The 23,306-nt window shown below is 35.9% G+C and overlaps 3 protein-coding genes across 3 annotated transcripts in view; 1 reads left to right on the forward strand and 2 right to left on the reverse strand.

Moving 5' to 3' along the window:
* LOC149899262 (fatty acid synthase-like) overlaps window positions 1-12,799 on the reverse strand; it is a 30,279-nt gene extending 17,480 nt beyond the window's left edge. Inside the window, exons 1-20 of the mRNA XM_090114093.1 lie at window positions 12,645-12,799; window positions 12,160-12,352; window positions 11,603-11,723; window positions 10,804-11,007; window positions 10,249-10,365; window positions 9,592-9,770; window positions 9,043-9,185; window positions 8,648-8,851; window positions 7,774-7,960; window positions 6,852-7,014; window positions 6,288-6,457; window positions 5,836-5,987; window positions 5,412-5,595; window positions 4,643-4,791; window positions 3,779-3,963; window positions 2,739-2,858; window positions 2,120-2,229; window positions 1,580-1,770; window positions 1,007-1,152; window positions 109-357 (exon numbers count right to left, since the gene is read on the reverse strand). Coding sequence (XP_089970219.1) covers window positions 109-357; window positions 1,007-1,152; window positions 1,580-1,770; window positions 2,120-2,229; window positions 2,739-2,858; window positions 3,779-3,963; window positions 4,643-4,791; window positions 5,412-5,595; window positions 5,836-5,987; window positions 6,288-6,457; window positions 6,852-7,014; window positions 7,774-7,960; window positions 8,648-8,851; window positions 9,043-9,185; window positions 9,592-9,770; window positions 10,249-10,365; window positions 10,804-11,007; window positions 11,603-11,723; window positions 12,160-12,352; window positions 12,645-12,791 — 3,314 coding nt within the window. The 5' untranslated portion in view covers window positions 12,792-12,799. The remainder of the gene's footprint in view (window positions 1-108; window positions 358-1,006; window positions 1,153-1,579; window positions 1,771-2,119; window positions 2,230-2,738; window positions 2,859-3,778; window positions 3,964-4,642; window positions 4,792-5,411; window positions 5,596-5,835; window positions 5,988-6,287; window positions 6,458-6,851; window positions 7,015-7,773; window positions 7,961-8,647; window positions 8,852-9,042; window positions 9,186-9,591; window positions 9,771-10,248; window positions 10,366-10,803; window positions 11,008-11,602; window positions 11,724-12,159; window positions 12,353-12,644) is intronic.
* A 448-nt stretch (window positions 12,800-13,247) lies between these two features.
* LOC149899263 (uncharacterized) lies at window positions 13,248-13,922 on the reverse strand. The gene has a single exon (XM_090114630.1). The coding sequence runs from the start codon at window positions 13,920-13,922 to the stop codon at window positions 13,248-13,250; it is 675 nt and encodes a 224-aa protein (XP_089970756.1).
* A 6,086-nt stretch (window positions 13,923-20,008) lies between these two features.
* On the forward strand, window positions 20,009-21,487 carry LOC149899264 (uncharacterized). The gene has a single exon (XM_090114631.1). It carries the CDS (start codon window positions 20,009-20,011, stop codon window positions 21,485-21,487), a length of 1,479 nt encoding a protein of 492 aa, XP_089970757.1.
* The last annotated feature ends 1,819 nt before the right edge of the window (window positions 21,488-23,306 follow it).

Raw genomic sequence — 23,306 nt, forward strand, 5'->3', positions numbered from 1 at the left:
GTAATATAAAAAGCATTCATTATTTGTAATAACTCTTATCATCTCTCTTTTTAAGATAATTTATCAAATCGATAACCTTATTCAACTATAATAACACTACTAACATACCTGGAAGTTTCATACACATCCGAAAAAGTAGCATCAACTATTCCTTCATTATCGTCTACTTTAACAGCTTTAATTTCATCAACATCAATATTAATTTCTCTAATAAAGTCAAGTTCACAGGAACTCTCATTTTGTTTGAGAACATTCATTTGTATTAGACTATCGATGAAAGTGACCCAGTTTTTACGCCAGTATATTTTAGCGTGGGATAAGTCAATGTTGGCATTTTTTATGCTTTTGAATTCACCGCTGAAAATAATTTTATGTTCATTAAAGTATGTATTGCTAGGTTACCTTATATGGGTTAACTTTATTCTTTGTTTGTTTGTTAAGCTATTGCATAGCTTCTATCGCGGGCCTTGAGCGCAGGGACCGAATCGAGAAATTCCGTAACGAAAAACCTCACGCTTCCCACTCCGACGGGTGCGGAGGTGTGGCTTGAAGGCATAGCATGCAATAGCTTTACCGCGGCAGTCCCCGAGTGCCACAAGTCTTTTTTTAATTGTTTTTTAAGTGAAACTTCTTTAGAGTTCTTACAGACGAACGGCAAGTTTACGGCTGAAGTAGCCTCTGCCGTTCACAACTTGCCATTCGTCTGTAAGAACTCTAGGAGCGTTGAGAGTAAAATTTCAAGGTCGCGTCATGGCAATACCATCACGTTATGGAGTAAGGTGACGATTTTGGTATCTTTGAATCTTGTCAAAGAAGTTTCACTTCTGACACGTGTGCTCAGCACACACGCTTTTTTTATTTGTGTTATTTTAAATAAGTTTTATTTGTTCTGTATTTACTATCTCAAATAAAGGTGTATTTCTTTCTTTCTAATTCAGAATTATGAAACAAATTGAAATTTAGAAATCTCAAATATTATAAGTATGTATTTTCAAATAATTCTTACATGTAAGCACAGTCCTTGGTAGACAATAGCTTGTAAATGTCTTCAGTAGTGAGATCCAATGCTTCATTCTCTACTTCCATGGGTGATTGCGATTCGTTGCTTTGTTCGATAAAACCAGTAGCGATTTCTGTGTTCTCTGTCATAACCTTATAAAAACATTCATAATAAAAAAACATTTTAAAAGCGTTGTAATTTGATGATTATTGTTATTTTTGAAGTGAAAACTTCTTTAGTGGCGTTGAGCACTTTTTCTGTAATGGGTATAAAATCTTAAACTCGCGTCAGGACACGTGACAATTATCAAATTGATTTGAACATTGATTGTAACATATACAGTTTCCGATTGTTTCCCATTTATCCATAAGTTTTTTATTATTTCTTCTATTGTTACTTTTTTCATAATTATTATGTCTCACTGTTAAATTTTTATAACAAAATACTTCCAAATTCACAATTTCCATACCAGCCAGAACTATACAATGGTCACCTTGAATTCTTTGCAGTTCATCAAAAGCATCTGATTCCTAGCGGTAGCGTCACCTAAGCGTTGCTTGTATTCCTTACTACCCTCACCTCAAAACGTCCAGTCCCGCGTTGCAACGTAACGTGCAAACGCAACGCTCGCTGTGCGTGCAAACGCGGCTGTGCGGTGAAACGCACGTCGCGGAACTGTACTGACATCGCGCGGCGAGTGCAGCCGAGGATCATAGCTAGTGTGTCCCACACGGATACTAGTGCTGCTGCGTATGGGTACGTGGTGCGATCTGGGGATTCATTTATTAATGAGTTTTGAATAGATGCTATTATAAGTCATTTCTTAGGGTAAGAATGTGATTCTTTCTGGAAATGTTTTGATTGATTGATATTCTGTATAATTTACTTAAAAAGAACGCAGCAGAATTAGCCTGTAATTTAAGTTTAAAAAAAAATAACAGAAATTTTAGCATGTAAAATTGTTTTCAATTATTAGTCAAATGTAATACTGTAAAAATTGCAATATTAACTAAGACTTAACGTTAACTTTATTTATTTAGTAGACTGTATAATTCTGGGTATAAAATGGTATGTAATTTAAAATAGTATGTATTAGTAAGCTTCTATTTCATATCTTACCTTTGATAATGTGTCCTTGTAAATAACGGTGCTCATCATCATGAATTGACACTACAAACTTGCAGGACGCTGCGGTTTTGCGGTTTTCAGTTACATAGAGCGGCAGGGGCCTGATAAGATAATCAAAATCCTCATTTAATTGGTGGTTTAAAAGAATAATACATGATTAGGTAAAATTTTTTGCTCTTTCAAACTCATCTGCTTATTCAACTAGACTTTTTTCGGAAATGTTATGGTCGTCTGAAAACTGTTTCTACAGAGAATGGTAATCAAGAAACTGTAATAGCCCCTAGATCAAAACAATTTCATCAAATCAGGTTTCTATTCAAAGCCAGATATAGGAGTTAGTTCTGTTTGGGGGTATTTTTATGTATATTATTTTGTGGACCTGATTTTTGTAGTGAAAACTTCTTTAGCGGCGTTGAGCACTTTTTCTGTAATGGGTATAAAATCTTAAACTCGCGTCAGGACACGTGACCTGATCGAAAAAGCGTAAGACAGATACCATTCCAAAATATCAAACATGCTGAACGTTAATAATCAAGTTTTCACTTCTGCCGGCTCTCCCGGAGTGCAACCCGTCTTGTTTCTATCTGTATGTATGTGTGTATGCACTCACCAAGTCTCATGGTGCGCCCACTGCACGTGGTGGCCGAGCCCGGGCGTGCCGCTCGACACCGGGAACTGCACCGCACCGTACAGCGCCGATACACAAGGTGTGAAGCCTTGCATGTATAGCCTGTTCAATATATATATGTTTAACTAGCTTCCGCCCACGACTTTGTACGTGCATCCCCGTTTTTCCCCGTTCCCGCAATAATTTCGGGAAATCCTTTCTTAGCGGATGCCTACGTTCTAACATCTACCTGCATGCCAAATTTTAAGCCCGATACGTCCAGTGGTTTGGGCTGTGCGTTGATAGATCACTATATCAGTTACCTTTGAGTTTTATATATATAGATTTTCTGATAGAAATATTTCTTGAAGTGAAACTTCTTTAGGCGCGTTGAGAGTAAAATTTCAAGTTCGCGTCATGCAGTAGCGTCACGTCCGCATCTTGAAGTGAGGCGATTTTGGCATATTTGAATCTTGCCAAAGAAGTTTCAACTAACTCATTTTCTACAGAATCGTCATTTCACAAGTTCATCTGTTTCCCTAATATACAGTACAAATCGAGTGTTAATATCAAATCTGCAATGAACAGTATAAACGCATATTTACCGCCAAATTCCACTAATTCTATATCAACATCTACAAATAGTAAGCTCACCTACAATATAAAGTTACTTGAAGACATTATCTCCTTGGTGATATATATGTATACCTGGATCATAATAGTGTCCACCTATTCCAACTACAATATTATGACACACTAGCTGCTCCGCGCGGTTTCACCCCCGTGGCTCCACTCCTGTTGGTCTTAGCGGGATAATATATACCCTATAACCTTCCTCGATAAATGAGCTATCTAACACCGAAAGAATTTGTCAAATCGGACCAGTAGTTCCCGAGATTAGCGCGTTCAAACAAACAAACAAACAAACTCTTCAGCTTTATAATATTAGTATAGATTTCCACCTAGTGATTTCTATAGCTGGATCACATTGGCCACCTACTCCAACAATATTACCTATAAACGAACGTAATATAACGACTCACTGTCCCACAGCCTCCAGCACGAATCTGGCGTTATCATCATGACCTCTCCTTGTAAGCGGTATATTAGCGCAAGTATCGGGCAAGGCTCGCTTGAGGATCGCCTGCAGCAGCCCGTGCGGGGCCAGCTCCACCAGCACTGCGTCCGCGGGGATCAGGGACGATGCTTCTTCGAATAGTACTGGGTTCTGGAATTAAAGTCATAGTTAGAAGGGACAAAATAACAAAAAAAAAGACGGGTTGCACTTCGGGAGTGCCGGCAGAAGTGAAAATGCGCGTAGTAGAGAGGGGATAGCTGTCTACTCTCCATCCGTCTTACGCTTTTTCGATCAGGTCACGTGTCCGGACGCGAGTTTAAGATTTTATACCCTTTTTAAATACCATTTTGTACCATTACAGAAAAAGTGCTCAACGCCGCTAAAGAAGTTTTCACTTCAAAATAGCGTGTGACGAGCACACGTATCAGAAGTGAAACTTCTTTGGCAAGATTCAAACATACCAATATCGTCGCCTTACTTCATGACGTGACGGTATTGCCATGACGCGACCTTGAAATTTTACTCTTAACGCGCCTAAAGAAGAATATTGCGAAGTGAAGCTGAATTTTAAGTGAATCTTCTGTGACAATCAGAATGCAAAATCCAGAAAGAAGACATTCAATAATATAAGGAAAATTACTATGCACAAAGACTGGTAAAAGTTTACAAGAATAAACCTCTCAAAATCTTACCTATACCTATCTTAAAATTATACCTGATCTCTGAAACTCAAATCATACTTAATTTCAAATTCAACTGCACAATAACAATACATTTAACAATACAAACACAGTAATTTCTGAAAATCTCATTGCATATTTCAACTCACCAATAAATTATTTGTATGGTACTCAGCAGAAGAATACTTGGCGAGTGGCTCGTTCCATCTACTCTCCGGTATAGAGGAGGAGACCCAGCGCTCGCTGCGCGGTTTGGGGTTCTGTATCACTTCGCTCAAGTATTTGCGGAGACCGGGTCCTGGAAAATTGATACAATTATATCTCTTCTTTTTTGTGGTATCAATATTTGGATTGAAAATATCCTTCTTATATAAAAATGTGAAAATATGTTTTGGATTTTTTTTACGAAAGAAAGGCAAAATATCTATTAGATAGATTAAGAGTATAAGCACATATATTATACTAGATTTCCGCCCGCGGCTTCGACCGCGTTTTCAGATAAATCCCCGCATAGTTCCCTTTCCCGTGGGATTTCCGGGATAAAACCTATACTATCTCTCAAGTTGGATCACACTGCACATGGTGTGCGAATTTTATTATAATCGGTAAAGTGGTTTTAACCCATTGACCACCGAGCGCCCCGATCGGGGCGCGACACAATAGATTATCTATTGTGTCTGTGATTCCGGGGACTGATGGATTAAAGAGTCTATTGAGGACAAACATTGTGACAAAAAACATACAAAATATCTGTCGACATTATGTCTTTAAAACAGAAGGAAAACATTTCGTAATACAAAGATGACATTGAGCCACTACGCCACAATTTCAATTTTTTTTTTAAAGATATACTTGAGAAATCTTTCCAAGAAAAATGTACCGAAATGAGCTATAAGAATAAATTATCCCCTAACTCACCAGCATCCGCGATATATCTCGAGTGGTACGCTATATTGGAACAGGGCACTTCTCTAGCGAACACTCTCTTAGCGCTCAACTCTCCCACGAACTGGCTCATACTCTCCGCCGGTCCCGAGATAGTGCACGACTCGCGCGAGTTGTGACACGCTACTTCTATGTCTGGGGGAAGGAGCTTCACGATCTGGGAAACATTTATTAGAAGTGTATAGGATTTTTAAATATTGTTTGAATAATGCCTAGTTATACAGGGAAAGAATTAAAATTGAATCTAAAGATTGAGAGATAAATTTTAAATCAGAATATAAATTGTTGGAGTTAACAAATTTTTAGACTGTAGATGTGATGAGTTGTAAATGTTGTTAAGTATTGGTTGGTAAAGACTTTTTGCAACATTCATAAAATACTTATATATTTTAAATACCTCAGTATATCCCATTCCAACAGCGGCCATCGATCCCTTAATGAACGGTGTCTGTACAGACACGAGCCCGCGGCTGTACGCGGAGAGGATCATCTCTTCCGCTGTGAGGCAACCGTCTGCGTACGCGCATCCTAACTCGCCTACACTGTGACCTAGCAATAAAAAAGAAAACTTAACTAATAATGAATTATTTTTTTGAATTAGAAATATTTATTGATCCATATTGGTTCGTCAGTGATGAAATTGTTTGTTTAAACAGTGATATAAACAAAGTGATTCAAAGCAATTATCATCCAACTTTTAAATGTAAATGAATGATTCAACAAATTGTTATTAAAGACAATACATTAAAGAAAGAGAAAGACAAATGAACAATGCTTTACTTTCTAGTAATAAAGAAATACGAACACAATTTAAAACTTAAGTAATTCATATAAAACTACATAACTCACCAATAATTTTATCAGGCACTATACCAAGAGAAAAAAGAACATCAGTAAGACCAATTTGCACTGCGGCTATACCAACGAAAGAGTGCAGAATGTTGTCGAACATCGTCTTATCTGGTGATGTGATGATGTTGATCAGATCTATCCCTTTTGGTTCTAGAGCTCGCTGGCATCTGATAATGATCATATTTAGTTAGGTAATGTAGATACAACTTATAAATAGAATTTGATCTTGGATTCTGAAGGTAGTATTTATTAAATGTTAATTTCCCAAATAGTTATGTTAGGTCGTCTAAATGTTAACTTTGGTCTTGGAATCGTTTTAATTAATGAAATTAAAACATTTTACTAACTGTATAACTGTAAACAGAATTCAAAGAGACAAAAAATGCTACAATCGTAATCACAAAGCATGTAACAAATACAAGTCCATCATCAGTTAGTAGTCAGTATAAATCATCGTAAAAAACATTTATTCTAGAAGTAAAAACATCTAATCATGATTCTAATTTCCATAAAATTCTTGTTAATTATATTGCAATCATATCAATCCCAAACCAAACATACTTGTCAATAGCTGCAGCAAACACGGGTATGCGCATGAGCTGTTTCCCCATCCCGGGCCACTGCGAGCCCATCCCGCTGTACACGAACCACAGCGGACGGGTCGTGATGTCACAATAGTCTGACTTCTCTACTAGAGCTACTGTTTCGTTTGCTTCGTTTGTATCTAGTGCAGGAAAATCCATACTTAATATTATAAATGCGAAAGTAACTCTGTCTGTCTGTCTGTTACTCAATCACGCCTTAACTACTGAACCAATTTGCATGAAATTTGGTATAGAGGTATTTTGATACCCGAGAAAGGACATGGGATAGTTTTTATCCCGGAAATCCTACGGGAACGAGTTTTTCTTTGAAAATGCGGGCAAAGCCGAGGGCGGAAAGCTAGTTACTCATATTTATTACCATAAATTTTTCATTTTGTTTTTGTAGAGGTATTTTGATACCCGAGAAAGAACATAGGCTACTTTTTACCCCGGGACAAAGGATAGGTTTTATCACGGAAATCCCACCGGAACGGGAACTATGTGGGTTTTTCTTTGACTGCGCGGGCGAAGCCGCGGGCGGAAAGCTAGTAAGGCGTATTTATGGTTAGTCCGTGTGTTTGTAGTATAGCATGAAGGTTTAGTTAAAATATTAGTATAAATGAAATGATAATTTACATCAAAATGTGTAAAATCAGGAAAATTGTCAGCAAGTAGAGAAAACGGACGCGGCGTTAGTAGTGTAATAACAGAAAAGCAAGTAAATTTAGTAATATGTACTTTTTCAAATTAAAATTGTATTGAACTTTACAGATTATATAATTTAACTATAACAATTAGCTAAACTTCTCTGGAACCTTTATATATCAAAGTAGAACATATTATCTGACCACACAATAAATTTCCAAGTACATCAATTTCAGTTTAAAAAAAAGTCTTACCAAGAATAATATATCCACGTCCAAGATGTCCAGGTATATTAGTTTTGTGTATATTGTGGAAGAGCGCCAACTCTTCCGGATCGATGGAGCGACTCTTGAGGTCAGCGAAGATTTTAGGTATCGATGTGTCTTGTCTCGCTGAGATCGTTACCAGGCGGGGAATATTGGATTTGTAGCGGTTCAGATCCTGATAATACAAATAAAGTGTTATTTGAAAGTGACTTGACTTTAAAAAGGCTTTAAGAAGATTAAGGACAATGTGCTTTCATGGAATAGAGATTATTTTAAGCATTAATATTCTAATAAATTAAATTTATTTATTTTCTCATCACAAATGTACAATCAACACATACATTGTTAATCTATATATCTTAACACTAACATTTGTGAGAGACTGGTGCCCGCGATAAGTATAAAATACTTGTGTTACGGGTCACCAGGCCCCCAAGCATTAACAATCACATCTATCAGATAAACAATGAGCGAATAACTAGTCATAATAATTGTACAAGTCCAAAAAAGGGCTGGATGGTGACGATATCAAACCTTTCAATAAATGGTGGCATTGAATAGGAAACATCATTGAAATCTATTTAAAATTAAATTAAATATGAAAGTAATTATAGTGGAAATGATACAATAAAAGTAGTAGAAACCAATTAGTTTATTTCTAATTTAATTTAATTCGAATTCTGAAATCAAATCAATCCTACATAATTTAACAAACCTTGGGTTTATAATGTCCCTTGAGCAGTACATGTGCATTGACTCCGGTAACGGAGAAGCTGTTCACAGCCACGTAGCCATGTTGTGTGGAAATATCATAGTTATTAGAGCAATACCGATTTGGAAAGCACTCCTGCATATAACAAACCTTGGGTTTAAAATGTCCCTTGAGCAGTACATGTGCATTGACTCCGGTGACGGAGAAGCTGTTCACAGCCACGTAGCCATGTTGTGTGGGAGTGTGGTCTGAAATCACGCGGATTCGGCCTGACTGTATCGCGGCTACGTCTTGATGTGGGGTGTCATAGTTTAGGTTGGCTGCGAATTCGCCTCTTTCGAAACCGAGTAACACCTGGTTTAATTAAAAAAAATTGGTTGGAATATGTGTACGTTGTTTTAAGCTTTTTCATTAAAAATTTAATGAAGATTTCTAATAATTGAATACTTTGTATCACTCCTGTAATATTTCGATGTCATTAAACTTATTAATTGATTTGATTACAAAAAATGTTCAATAAGATCAATTCTTATTAAGGAATGTACCTTTGTGATAGAGGACACGCCAGTAGCCGCCTCAGAATATCCGATATTAGACATAACACTTCCAATCGGCAGAGGCTCTTTACGACCCGAGCAAAATACTTCATCAATTGCTTCCAATTCAGCTTTATCAGCTTCAGGTACACCTAAAAATATATTTTTTGGTAAATCTTCTGCTTAATGCCGTTCCTATACGAAGTTTTAATTATCTGAATCGTAGATGCTTTATTTAAAAATTCGCTTCTATTTATTGTTTTTGCCATAGTCATCATATTCCACGGAATTACAAAAAAAAAATAACATAAAATTGAAAAACGAGATAATACTTCTGCAAATTTCGCAGTAAATGCAAACGAAAATACATAAAACTATTCCGCATCAAACAAAATAACAATCTCGTAGATCGGTTGAGAAACCTCGGCGAAATCGATATAATATTAAAAATTGGCGAATACATAAATAAATAATAAATATATACCGGCTGAATTGATAACCCCCTCCTTCTTTTCAAGTCGGTTAAAAAATGCTTAACATATTATTAATGAAACTTACCAGAACCAAAAGCTTCAACATACTCCACTGCTTGAGGAGAGACATTAGCCTCACTATAGAACTCCTTCATAAAACCGACCACGTCAGATGGATTGCGATAGAAACCATACCTCGGTCCATCTTCACCTTCTACAAATGATGTGAATTCACACTTTGCGTGCACTATTTCTGCATATACACTGAAATATAAATTATTTATTCTATGTAATTTATGAGGAGTGTTTTCTTCAAATGAATTTTTCATTATTTTACGTGCTATATTATTTGCAAACATTGATTATACTCGTTATATCGATCTAGGAAACTCGATGAATAAGGTAGGTAGCATTGATTGTTAAAATAATTTTTAAAATCGATCCAGTATTTTTCTATAAGTAAATGGTAATAACAAACAAACAAAAATCTTTTTATTAATATAAATAAATTGAATTTGTACTTAAATGTTCTATTTTGGAAAAACTATTTTCAACCACAACGAAAAGTTTTGTATTTACTTTCTTAACTAATCACTATAGGTACATTTTTTAGAAAATAACAATTGAAAATATAAAAACTAAGTAACTCATTTAATTTTCACTTAATCAAAAGTTTATCTTCAAACTAGTAACACTTTTTAGAAAATTTTCGTATATACAAATATGTATTTAAATTCCTTACCGCACAGCTTCTTTAGCCTTTTGTAGGAAGAGAACATTAATAGTATCAGACTTGGCACATCCACATCCATTTTGGTCAAACGACTGCGTTTTTCCATCCATACTAAATGTCATGATCCTTAAAAATTAAGATAATTCCATGTCACTCAACTTTTGTTTAATTTATTTTTATATTTTGTGCAAATTCCCGCCTTGTTCCCGCCACATGAATCGAAAAAGAAAAAAAGAAAGCAGCGTGGAAAACATTCTAAATTTAAATTTTGTAAATGGCCAGGTTTATGAATAGTGATAAAAGAGGTGTTTTATATGTACTAAACAAAATGAATTAAAATAAATTGATACAGAATATTGGTTGTGCATTTTAAAAAGTAATTATTATTATAGTTGAGGGTAAATCTGTAACTGGTTTGTCGATCACGCGGCACGCCCGCCTTTCATTGACGTATCAATATTTTATACCTAACAATTTGTTAAAATTTATATGATTCGAAATTAATTTTTAAAAGTGTAGTAATTTTAATTAAAAAATATATATTTTATAGAGCAACATTAATACCTTCCATAATGAATAGACGAGTGTGGATGCAGGCATAGAGAAGACCCGCCTACCAGCGCCGCATCACAGTCACCACGGTTGATAGCTTGGAAGGCCAGCTCCAAAGCCACGGTGGAGCTGCAGCAAGCCTGGTCCACCACCATCGAGGGTCCCTTCGAGTTCAACCAGTAGGAAATACGGTTGGCGAACATGGCTCTACTGCATCTGTTGTATGAAATTTGTATATTAAATTAAAAATCATATATTGGTATTACGTATGATTGGATGTTGTGGTTTATGGGCTTTTGTTTATAAATTCTGAATGTCAAATAATGTGTGTAATGGGAGGAAGGTAATCAGGTAATTTCAATCACTTAACGACATCTCACTTTACTTATTTTATGCAAATACTTAAATATTTTCAAAGTTATTATTAGCATAAATAATTTGAAAGTGTCCTTTCTATTTATTTACCACGATGGTAAGTATGTATATTTTTTTTTCATGGAATCCCATACTTTAGAAACTACTTACTACAAAAATATACTATTCTATTTTGAATAGCAAAAATATATTCTTGTTAAAGTAAGCATTGTCCCAAAGTAAAGAAATAAAAAAAATGTTGTGTGGTTTTATGAAACTACGGTAAAAGCGATGGGTAAAAGTGAAACTGTTCGAACGGTTCCGAACACTGCTTTGTGTAGCGCATGTCGCGTGGCGGTCGGCTGCCGAGTACACGCGACATGCGATACACAGACCAAAAAGTTTGAGACGATGTAATAAAAGTTTCACTTTAAAAAGAAATTAACGAATAACTTACCCTGCGATACCAAAACCGGCGACAATATGGGTGACATACACACAAGCCTTCTCGGTTTCGGAAAAACAGCAACCAAGATAAACTCCTACTTTCTTGCCTGATAAATCCTCGGGATTTACACCTACAAAATGTATTGAAACTATAAGACTAAAAAAAGTGGTAGGTAAATTGTATTCATAATATACTTAGTTTAATATAAAATATGATTTTTTTACTAATTGTTAGTTATTATTATTAGAACCTAAATATCCAAATACCAAAAAAGAAACATTCATGACAAAAAATGGGATAAAGGCATTATTACTTTAATACTTACATTATAGTACTTACTGAAATCAATGAAGTTTTGAAAAGCTATACCAAATCATAGTCAAAGCTAATATCTAGTAAATAACAACGAATGCATAATTTAGTAACTATGAGGCATACATAGAGGCATAACATATTTTAACCTATTGAGCCCCGAACGGCGCGATCGATCCACGACACAATAGAATTTCTATTGTGTCTGTGATTCCGGGGCCTGAGTTATTAATAAAAAAATTGAAACAATATACCTGCATCATATATAGCCTGATAAGATTGTTCCAGAACCTTCCTAGACATGGAGTCCATAGACATTGCCAAGCGATAGTGCACCTTGAAGAACTGAGCGTCGAACAGCTCCAAGTCGGGAACCTTTCCTGTGAAATCGGATACTTCGGGGTGGTTGTACTGCCACCGGAGGTTTTCAGCTGTCACTGGGTTCACCTATGGAGGATATTTTGAGTAGGAATGTCAAGATAAAATATAATCTTGGTCAATTTGTTGGTGTATGAATTTTCTTTCTTGTTATGTTATCTAACTTCGTTCGTTCTAGTGATTATTTGCTAAAAATGTTAAGTAAATTGTTAATTATATACGAAACGAAGTCAACATCAATTTATAGATCTTCGTTGTCGTCGAATATTTTCTATAAAAGTATTTTAATATTCAAATAAATCCGAATTCCAGATGTAAGATCAATGAAAGACAATTTTTAGATACCAAATGATAACCATACCTTATTGTAAAGGATATCAGAAAGTTCCTTAATATTGTGTGACTCAGGATATAGACCAGACATGCCAGAAATGACGATCCTGTCGCCCGCCGCTCGGCCTTTAGCCTCCTCCACTTTTTGTGGAAATTCTTGCGGTTTTGGCGCCATGATAAGGTCTAAACAAATAATGTATACGTGAGTCTCTCAATGCTACTGAAGACGGAGAGAATGTTTCTTTCTTGTAGAAATAGCCTATTCTTTTGCACTAGTTACATTCAAATTTCCTGGAAGGTATTTCTGTATACCATATTAAGTTAATAATAAATGTGTTTAACAGTAATTATCGTAATAAATGAACTGCTTTGCTTTCAAATTTTTTAATATGTATATGTCTTCAAATTGAAGAAAGTAATAATTACTATAATTATATAATTATTATATACACACAACATTTACATTTTTGCTGAAAGTAGGTATCGCCTATTGTCTACCGCGTATGTGAACATAGTATGTGAATTATATTTTAAATTAATTAGAGATTTTTTTTTTTTATTTTTTTTTTTTATTAGAGATTAGGCAAGCATTTGACCATCGCTTCGCCTGATGGAAAGCGATAAGCATGGTCTAGGATGGAGCATGCTGACCTAATAGATGCCTATTCACTTTTCTTTTGAATAAGTCCAGATTGTAATTATCAGGAAACACGCAGGCCGGAAGATTGTTCCATTCCCTACTGGTACGCACGAGAAAGGAAGAAGCGTAACGCTTAGTGCGTATAGGTGGAATGTCGATGACATAGGGGTGGAGACCAGCACCGCGTCGACTCGACCGGTGGTGAAAAGGAGAAGCAGGTATCAGGTTGTGCAGTTCTTCAGCACATTCACCATGATAGATCCTGTAGAAGACTGCCAAACTAGCCACTTTTCGACGATGTTCCAAGCTGTGCAATTTCGAGGTCGTGAGGGCCTCATTCCCGATAAGCCTTATCGCTCGTTTTTCAATCGAGTCCAAGGCGCTAAGTTGGTATTTTGCTGCACCAGCCCAAAGGTGAGAACAATACTCCACACCCGACCGAACTTGAGCTTTATAAAGGTTTAGGAGCTGTTCCGGTGTGAAGAATTGCGCCACCTTGGAGAGAATTCCCAGCTTCTTGGCGGCAACTTGCACCTTGGACTCAATGAAGGTTTTGAAGTTGAGGTTAGAGGAGAGCTTTAGGCCTAGAAGCTCCAGTTCATTGGACAATTCCAAGGACACATCCTGAAAACTAATTAGAGATTTATTTTGTTGATAAACACGCATAAAAATGTTTTATACAAATTGAAATTGCAAATTGACAATAAATTGTGCTTTGTCATGTGTGTCGTTTTTGCAGTAATAGCATATTACCTATATGTATATTATAATACTGTGGTAACTGGTAGGTAATAGTCAGTCATCGTTGTGTTCAAATATTCATTAATTTATTTGTTTAGATTTGTATGTAAATAAATTTAATGCGTCATTCAGAACGTAAATAAATTACTGCTTGGAATTGAAATTGGAATACAATATTCGTCGTGTAGCGCCATCACTGTCTCTCACTGGAATGAATACGGCTTTAAGTCATAAAATCCCTCCCTAGTCTTATTTATACCCTGACTAAAGGACCCCCTCATTTGCTCCTTAGCAAAAAGAGTCGCTCAGTGGTGAATAAAGTCTATTTTGGTCATTTGATAAAAAAAAGTTTTGCGAAAAATTTTTGGAATTCTAAACCAATTTATTATAACCTATCTCTCGCACCTTTGATAAAGGAAAAGATGCATACTTATTAGGACCAATATTTCCTCATAAAATTTGAGTGATTCACTTACGTTTATTCGAACATACCTACTATTTAATATGTTAATTAATTAGCTTAACGAAAATCAATGTATTCATATTATATTCACGTTTAAAGATTGTGTTTGTGCAGTGCCGTCTTTAAGGCAGGGCCCGCAGGGCCCTGGCCCGAGGCCCCGAGGTAGGCAGGGGCCCCACAATTCTGAAAATTTTCGATATACAACAACAAATTTTATAACATAATAAGAAAAATATCAAATCACACACTTGGTAAAATAGAAACAAGATTTTAGGGTATTAGTTTTTTAGATTCAAAAAATTTATTTATTGAACTCTCATATGTGGGGTGTTAAGAGGCGGGGTTACGATTTAGCCTATTGCGTTATTGTAAACTGAAAAATGATAAAGTTAAAATTTAAGGATTTTCCATCCCTTACATAGGCCCCAGCCAGTACCTTGGCCCATAGCCTCGTTGATCCTAAAGACGGCACTGTGTTTGTGTATTTAGTTTGATTATGCACCTAATTATTAATAACAAACGTTTGAAGTGTTACATTATTTAACATAATTATGTAAAACACATATTGAATATTTGATTATTATCGAAGTTATGTTATCTTTTATAATTTACTAGCTTTCCTCCCGCGGCTTCGCCCGCGCAGTCAAAGAAAAACCCGTAGGATTTCCGGGATTGCGTCATTTTCCCGGGATAAAAAGTAGCCTATGTCCTTTCTCGGGTATCAAAATATCTCCATACCAAATTTCATGAAAATTGGTTCAGTAGTTTAGGCGTGATTGAGTAACAGACAGACAGACAGAGTTACTTTCGCATTTATAATATTATTAGTATGGATATAGTATGGATAATCTTTAGGTCATTAATTTACATGTTTCTTTATATTGTGTTTTATGACATTATTTTTTTATTGGAATGAAAATACATCTACCTATTGTAATTAAAAGAAAAGATGATGTAATGATTGGAATTGTTACGAAAAACTCAACCTATTACCACAGCTAATACTTCGATTGTTTTTTTATTAAATTTATATTAGGTATAGCCCTTAGCAAGCCTATTGAATTTCAGTATCGTAAACAGTTCTGTTCATTTTTTGTAACTTCAAACGAAATATGCCTTTCTTTATAATTAATGAAAGTCAATTGATTATTCGAAACATAAGGGTGCATAACTCATAAGGTGAGCGTTCGATGTGTGCACTTTTGGATTTTTGGCTCAAACGGAAGAAAGAAATTTAGGAAGTTGGCCAAACAATAAGAAAATCTTAGAAAACCTAACAACCATACTAACTTTTACAATGTAAAATGAGATGAACATCTGGACCATTAAAAATACGCTCCTAATTGAGGCTCTGTCGTATATGGGAACGAATCTATAGGTACTTTACAGCAGGCCTAGACAAATAGCAAAACGCGGTGTCATCTATTTGTTTTCTATACAACTAAAGTCCAGCCAGACATACAAAATATATAATTTCCCAACCAGCTGAAAATTTTCCGTCATTCCGATACTAGGAAAACAAATGCGAGATCAAAGGTCAAAAAGGTCGTTTTGCATAACATGACGACGACTTTTGAAAACTTGCTTAGAAATGGGAAAAATGTATTTTTAATTAAAAATTACCTTTTATCATAAATTTTATAATCTACAATTTAGGCCCAAGTAACTTAATGATAAACTCACCGTTTCGGTGAAAATCACGAAAAACCTTTTTTTACTTTTTATTTTTTTATGTCACTCCCACCTCCTAACATTACCCTCATCTATGCTAGTTATACAAATTACTTAAAACTAAAACTTATAGCTAAACTAGCACAGAGGGCGGCCTTATCACTAAAGAGTGATCTCTTCCAGGCTAGATAATGAAAGACAAAACGCTTGGCAAACTCGAAGGCCAAATTAGTCATTCGAAAGTACAAAATCCAACTGATAATTGATGAAATTGTCCATAAGAGTTCTAACAGACGAACGGCAATTTGTGAACGGCAGAGGCTACTTCAGCCGTCGCCACATATTGAAGGCAGTCGTCGAAGCGTCGGCGGCAGCAGTCAATATGTCGAGGCCTGCCGTCGACACGCAAAAACGGATGCCATCAAACGTCAATCGCTTGCGTCGCCACTTGATTATAATGATTATAATAATTTTTGGCATCGTTATAATTATTATATTATGTTAGAAAATATCTATTTATTTATTCCGTGAAAGTTATTTTAAGATAAACTTACCGTTTCGGTGAAAATCGCGAATACCACTTTTAATATCCTATTTTCAATTATGTTTTGAACAATTGATTAAAATCGAAGATTAAAAAAAAATACAAATATTTGTTAAGTACTAAAACTATTAGACAAAATTAAATTCAATTTTTATTATTCATATTATATCCAATCGATGCAGCGACGTCGTGGAAAATGCAATACAAAGGGCAGCTTTCACACGTGCTGATAAAGTCAGTAGTAGGTGGTAGTAGACTATTTTAAATTAAGTATAGACAATCTGAACATAACATATCCAGCAGTTGTGAAACTGGCTACTTATATCTTACCTACACTTATACGGATCTATACTCCTAATACAAAAAAAATGTGAAGCACTCCCGAACACAACAACGCGACTAGGAAAAAAATAATTGCAGTTACCATTTATATACCTTGATTAAATCTAAATAATTACGAATAGGTGTGGGGTGACTAAATGGAATTTGAAATGAATTTTATAAATAATTAAGTATTGTTGAACGTTACGCTAGTTTCTAAATTGATGCATAAAGAAAATATATTTTTATTGAGAAAGGGGTATAGTCAAGGATCAATGGTACATTTTTTAACTTGATTTCTATTTATTATCAAGCTAATTTTCCGTGAGTAGCTTAATAACTATTTTCTGCAGAAAACTCGGTCGGTCACCGCCGTAGAGTGGCAAGCTTATCGGTCTTCTATCGGATACACTTTGGTGAGTGCGCTGCGGAACTGCACGATCTTGTTCTGCCATCCCCTTTCTTCCATCGATCCTCGAGGCGCACAGATTCTATGCATCGCCATATGGTAGACGTTCCATGTACCCAGACTAAGCGGTTCGATTCCACATTCTTTATCCGAACCGCAAGGGACTGGAACATGCTTCCTTAATCTGTCTGAGTTCCCCGACGAGTACAATATGGGGGTCTTCAAGCGTAGAGTGAACAGGTACCTTCTAGGGAAGCGCGTACAATCTTAGACCACATCTCAGCTTAACATCAGGCGGGATTGTGGTCAAGCTCTTCCTTATCGTCAATAAAAAAAACTCTCAATTGTGGTATCTAACAGAAGTAGTAAAGATATGAAGATTTTAGGATATTTAATATATTATTTTTCACAGTTTCTCGGGACAGTAGACTTGATAAATATAATATTAAGAAACTTCTTTGGCAAAATTCAAAGATTCAACGCGCCCACAGAACAGTAAAAACATATACTGTTCTGTGAACGCGCCTATAGAAGTCTCAAATCACATCAAAATAAACCGTCGGATCCTGGACTAAAATTTATCACTTGAATTAATTATAAATTTGAAAACTATGGTTCCAGTTTTATTTAAATGATCCATTCCATCCGGTTATTATTAATGAAAATATAAACATGCCTCTACCTTACTTTACTGAAAACAATATGGTAATATTTGAATATATTTAACTAGCTTTTTACCCGCTTGTACGTCTGTGTGAATAATTATTGTAGTTATTGTGTGATTGTTGACATTTTTAAGCTATTGCATAGCTTCTATCGTGGGCCTTGAGCGCGGGGACTGAATCCAGAAATTGCGTAACGAAAAAACCTCACGCTCCCCACTCCGACGGGCACGGAGGTGTGGCTTGAAGGCATAGCATGCAATAGCTTAGCCGCGGCAGTCCCCGAGTGCCACACGTCTTTTTTTATACTTACTTAGATGTAAAAAGAATGATATTTTCTAAAAAAAATTAGGTACTACTGCTATTTTACTGCCTTACACCCTATATTTCAGTTTTAAGTATCAAATCCTAATTATTTTATACATATTTCCTTTTTATATACAGTATACTGGCAAACACACACATCATCGTCTGCTCTAAAAAAAATTGTTTTCTCATTTCTCGCTTTTGCATTTATAGGTACTAAGGACTGTATATATAATTATTCCATTTTTTTCTTGAGATTAGGTCGTTTACACAAACAACCATACAAACTTTTCAGCATCATATAGTGGCATAAGTAAAAATGGCACGCTGTCATTGATTTTCTTAGACTATTACTATTAATTGAAATAAATAATTGAATAATTGAATTAAATGTAATTTATTAGCTACATAATAATGATATACTACATGATGAATCAGATTCCAAAGGGTAAGTAATAAATTTTAATATCTAAATAAAACTTTCTTATGAAACTAGCTGTATGCCATGGCTTCGCTCAGATAGACATTTTAATCTATCCGAGCGAATATAAAATACATATATAATTTTGATTTTTAATAAAATTCTAAATTTTCGTGGAATGTAAATAAAATTAAAATTAATCATTAAAGTTTATTACACAAAAATAAATCCCATCCATACAGACAAGCAATCAAATCTACAATACACACATTCTCACCCACACATACAAACAATACTTCCACCAAAGTTTCCAAAAACATCAATAAATTAATCTTATTTTATTTTTTTTAATCCGAACGAATAGAAAAAACATCGTTGCTTCAAACTTGCGTCTTTTAGGCTTACGTGCTGGCCACGGACAATTCGCTATAGCGAAAATTCGCGCGGCGCGACTGGCGGCGCGTCTTGCGAATGAATCAAATGTATGGAAATGTACTGGGCATGCCACGCGCAGCGGCGACCAGCGAGACGACCGGCGAATTTCCCCGAGCGAATCGCGCGGCACGACTAGCGATCGAAACAAATGTATGAGCATGTATGAGTTATTACGGCGCAGGCCACGGAGTCGAGCGGCAGACGCGGCGACTACTCCCGAAGCGAACTTAATTTAAAATAGTTTGTTTTTTTTTTCGCGAAAATGGAGACGGAAGCTTTTATTACAGAAATTCTAGCTAGACCAGCTATTTGGAAGTCTAGCCACCCGCAACATAATTTTTCATCATGCCTATATTTTTCATATTTTTGGTGGAATTCTCCGTCTGTAACACGATTTCTATTTAATTCGTGTACTCCACTATATCTTCCAAACATTAAATCTTGAGCAAAAAAGCTGCTACTCTCCAAACAATACGTCGAGCTAACTTTGATAAAGCCATCTCGTCTCCTCGTCTACACTGGTCGCGGCGGCGAACGCAACTGCCCGTGGCATGCTTACCGCGCCGCGCGAATTGCCGCGCCGCCCGTTGCGCCGTCGGTCGCGCCGCCGGTGTCCGTGGCCAATACAAGGTGTTAACCAGTTCGCTGAGAGCCACGGTTCGCAACAAACGTGTTTGTCGAGTGTATTTACTGTTTAACTGGTGAATAAGACGTTTCGTTCCGCTCGAACGGTTCGTGCGTTATCAAATGGATGCATTCGATAATGCACCTTATTTACTATGGAGGAAGACATAATTGTCGAGAATATAGACCATACTAACATTTTAATTCAACAAAATGTGGAGAATTCCGAGAATTGTTTATTAGAAAATATGATTCAGCAAAACGATATGGACAATTCAAATGAAGTGGAAGAGGCTAGTTCACGGCCAAATAAAAGAGCTCGGGAAGTTGATGAAGAGGAGATGTGGGTTACCGTAGGTAGAAATGGAAAGAGGTTAGCCCAAAAAGTTGATCTGTACATAAATAGTACCGAAAAGCTGCCTAAGCAGTTTTCATTTGCTAAATTGTTAGAAGAGAACAACATCAGTAGTGTGAGCCGCATTAAGTATATTAACCCTTATAAAATATTTATTCAGTTTGAAAAGTCTGAAAGTGCGGAAGAACTAATCAATTGTAAGTCTCTGCAGGAGCTTGGCTGGAGGTTTCAAAAGCCGCTAGAGGTTGTAGTATCTTATGGTGTAATTAAGAATGTTGAAGCCGATTTGAGCGAGAAGGATATATTAGACATTATCTCGAGCAGCAGTGATATTATTTCAGTCAAACGATTAAAACGAAGAAATAATACTGGTAATGGATGGGAAGAGAGTGAATCGGTCCGCTTGGGATTTAAGGGTTCATCATTACCAGCATATGTATACATCTATGGGATGAAAATAAATGTGGATCCATACGTATTTCCAGTTACTCAATGTTCTAAGTGCTGGAGATTTGGGCACGTTCTACGTGCCTGTCCAAATAAGAAAATAGTGTGTCCCAAGTGCGGTAAGAACCATGGGAACTGTGAAACTACTGCTTTTAGGTGTGTCAACTGTACGAGGAACCATATATCTATGGACAGATCGTGCGGGGTGTTCTTGAAGGAGAAACGACTGAGGGCTATAATGGCCGAGTTCAACTGTTCTTACAGAAAGGCGTTGCAAGTATATGTTCCTCCTGAACCTGCTCCACTAAATGATGAACAATTGATGCCCCCAATATCGGCATTACCCAATCAGATAGCTGCGTCCATATCTGAGGCCACACAATCTCAGGATACTAACTCAACTACTTACGCAAGCGTGGCACGCACTCCCAAACGATCCAGTGTCAATCTACATCAACGGAACGTACCTCAACCCGTGGAACAGACTCGTAAAAAAGAGAAGAGTAAGAGAAAGAAACTAAGCCAGGATGAAGTATTTAATTGGGATGTGTCTTCAGACTCAGAAGCAATAAATAATGATGAAGACGGTGAATCGGAAAACGAAGAGCAATCCAGAAAGGAAAAAAAAGAGAGAAGAGAGAGAATCAGATCTACGTTAAATTATAGACAATTACTGACAAAATTATATGCGTTAGTAACTAACTCGGAAGTAGATTTGAAAAACAAAATTATCCAAGGAGTGACAATATGTATTGAGTGGTTGACATCTGTAGTAGGACAGTATATACGTAGTTTGCCTTTTAAAAATATGTTTAGCTCATTATGGGTATAAACAAAATAAATATTATTCAATGGAATGCACAAAGTATAAGAGCTAAGCGTACAGAACTTGACCTGTTATTAAGTACGGAAAAAATTCACATAGCAGCTGTGTGTGAAACGTGGCTGAATAACGATATTATGTTTAAGATAAGTGGTTTTAATATATTCCGTCATGATCGAGAAGATTCGTATGGAGGTGTAGCCATTATAACTCACAATTCTATCAGAGCCCAATTACTGCCAGTACAACTGTCTAACTCAAACATTGAAGTAGTAGCTATCAAAATTTTCAATTGTAAATATATCGAGTACATAATCTCCGTTTATTGCTCTCCGTCAATACGAACTTCTCAACATGATTGGGATGAATTGTTTTCTATTTGTAGTCAAAAAACTATTATACTGGGTGATTTTAATGGTCACCATGTAAGTTGGTCATGTAAGACAGATCCGAGGGGTAACAATATTTTTGACTCTTTGATAGAAAGTAATTTTGTGTCGCTTAATGATGGACGACCTACGCGAATAAAATATGTTAACGGAAGGTTACAGGAATCTTCACCGGATATTTCAATTGTGTCGTCAGATATAATAATGCATTTAGATTGGAATGTGACGAATGAATCACTAGGTAGCGATCACTTGATAGTCAAAATTAATATTTCATACACGAATACATCGCCGAGTTATATTAAAAAAAGAAATTATAAAAAAGCAGACTGGATAGAATACCGTAAATATATTGAACATAACATTTCAAATTTCCATATAGTTGAAGATGAACCGCAAAAAAGTTATGACCTATTTCTTAGCATTATTGATGGAGCCGCTGATGCTCATATTCCTTTTTATAAAATTAGTCATGACCCCACAAAACGTTTTATTCCTAAGCCTTATTGGAGTCCTAATCTCTCAAAGGTAGTTGCAGAAAGACGTCTGGCTCTTACTTTATTTAGAAAAAATCCAATTCCTGCTAATTTGAATAAATTAAAGGAACGTATTAGTATTGCCCAAAGATTAATTAGACAGGCCAGAAATGAAGCATTTTCCAAGTTTTGTTCCTCACTTGACGAAACTACTTCTGTAAATGAGCTATGGCGTAAGATGAGGTGGTTGAAAGGCCATAAAATGTCCAAGTCTCATGTAGACGAAGGGTTAGCCAATGATCTTCTGCATAACTTGTCACCAGATTTTGTATGTTCAAAGAATCCAATTTTTTCCTCGAAGAATATAAAGATAGAATCATCCTTTTCACTTAATGAACTTAAAAGATGCATTAAAAATAAAGATACTGCACCCGGAGACGATCAGATATCATATTCAATGATTAAACACCTACCAGAAAATGCATTAATAATCTTACTAGAGTTATATAATTTATTTTTCACACTCAGTTTCGTTCCTTATCAATGGCGAGAAATTTATGTTATTCCCATTCCTAAAGTCGGTCGCGATCCCTCTTCAGTTTCAGCGCTAAGACCAATTTCTCTTATGTCCTGCTTTAGTAAGATTTTACATTCTATGTTGAGGAATAGGTTAGAATGGTTAGTTGAAGGTAAAAATCTATTTCATGAGGAGACAACGGGCTTTCGAAAAACTAAATCTTGTCTTGACAATCTCACTAATCTAGTGAGTAGAATTCAGCTAGGATTTTCCAAAAATTTATTTACAGGTGGATGTTTTATTGACATTCAAAATGCTTATAACAACGTTGACATTAAAGCACTTCTTTTAATTTTGGATCAGCTCGGTGCTGGCTCTAAACTTTGTAAATATTTATGGACTTTTTTGAAGGAGAGAAATATTAATATAAAGATCGGCAATACTAC

The sequence above is a fragment of the Colias eurytheme genome, chromosome 21 (genome assembly GCF_061535395.1).
Source record: "Colias eurytheme isolate Ceu_HAF_F1 chromosome 21, ilColEury1 Martin Lab GWU primary, whole genome shotgun sequence".
NCBI lineage: Eukaryota > Metazoa > Arthropoda > Insecta > Lepidoptera > Pieridae > Colias > Colias eurytheme.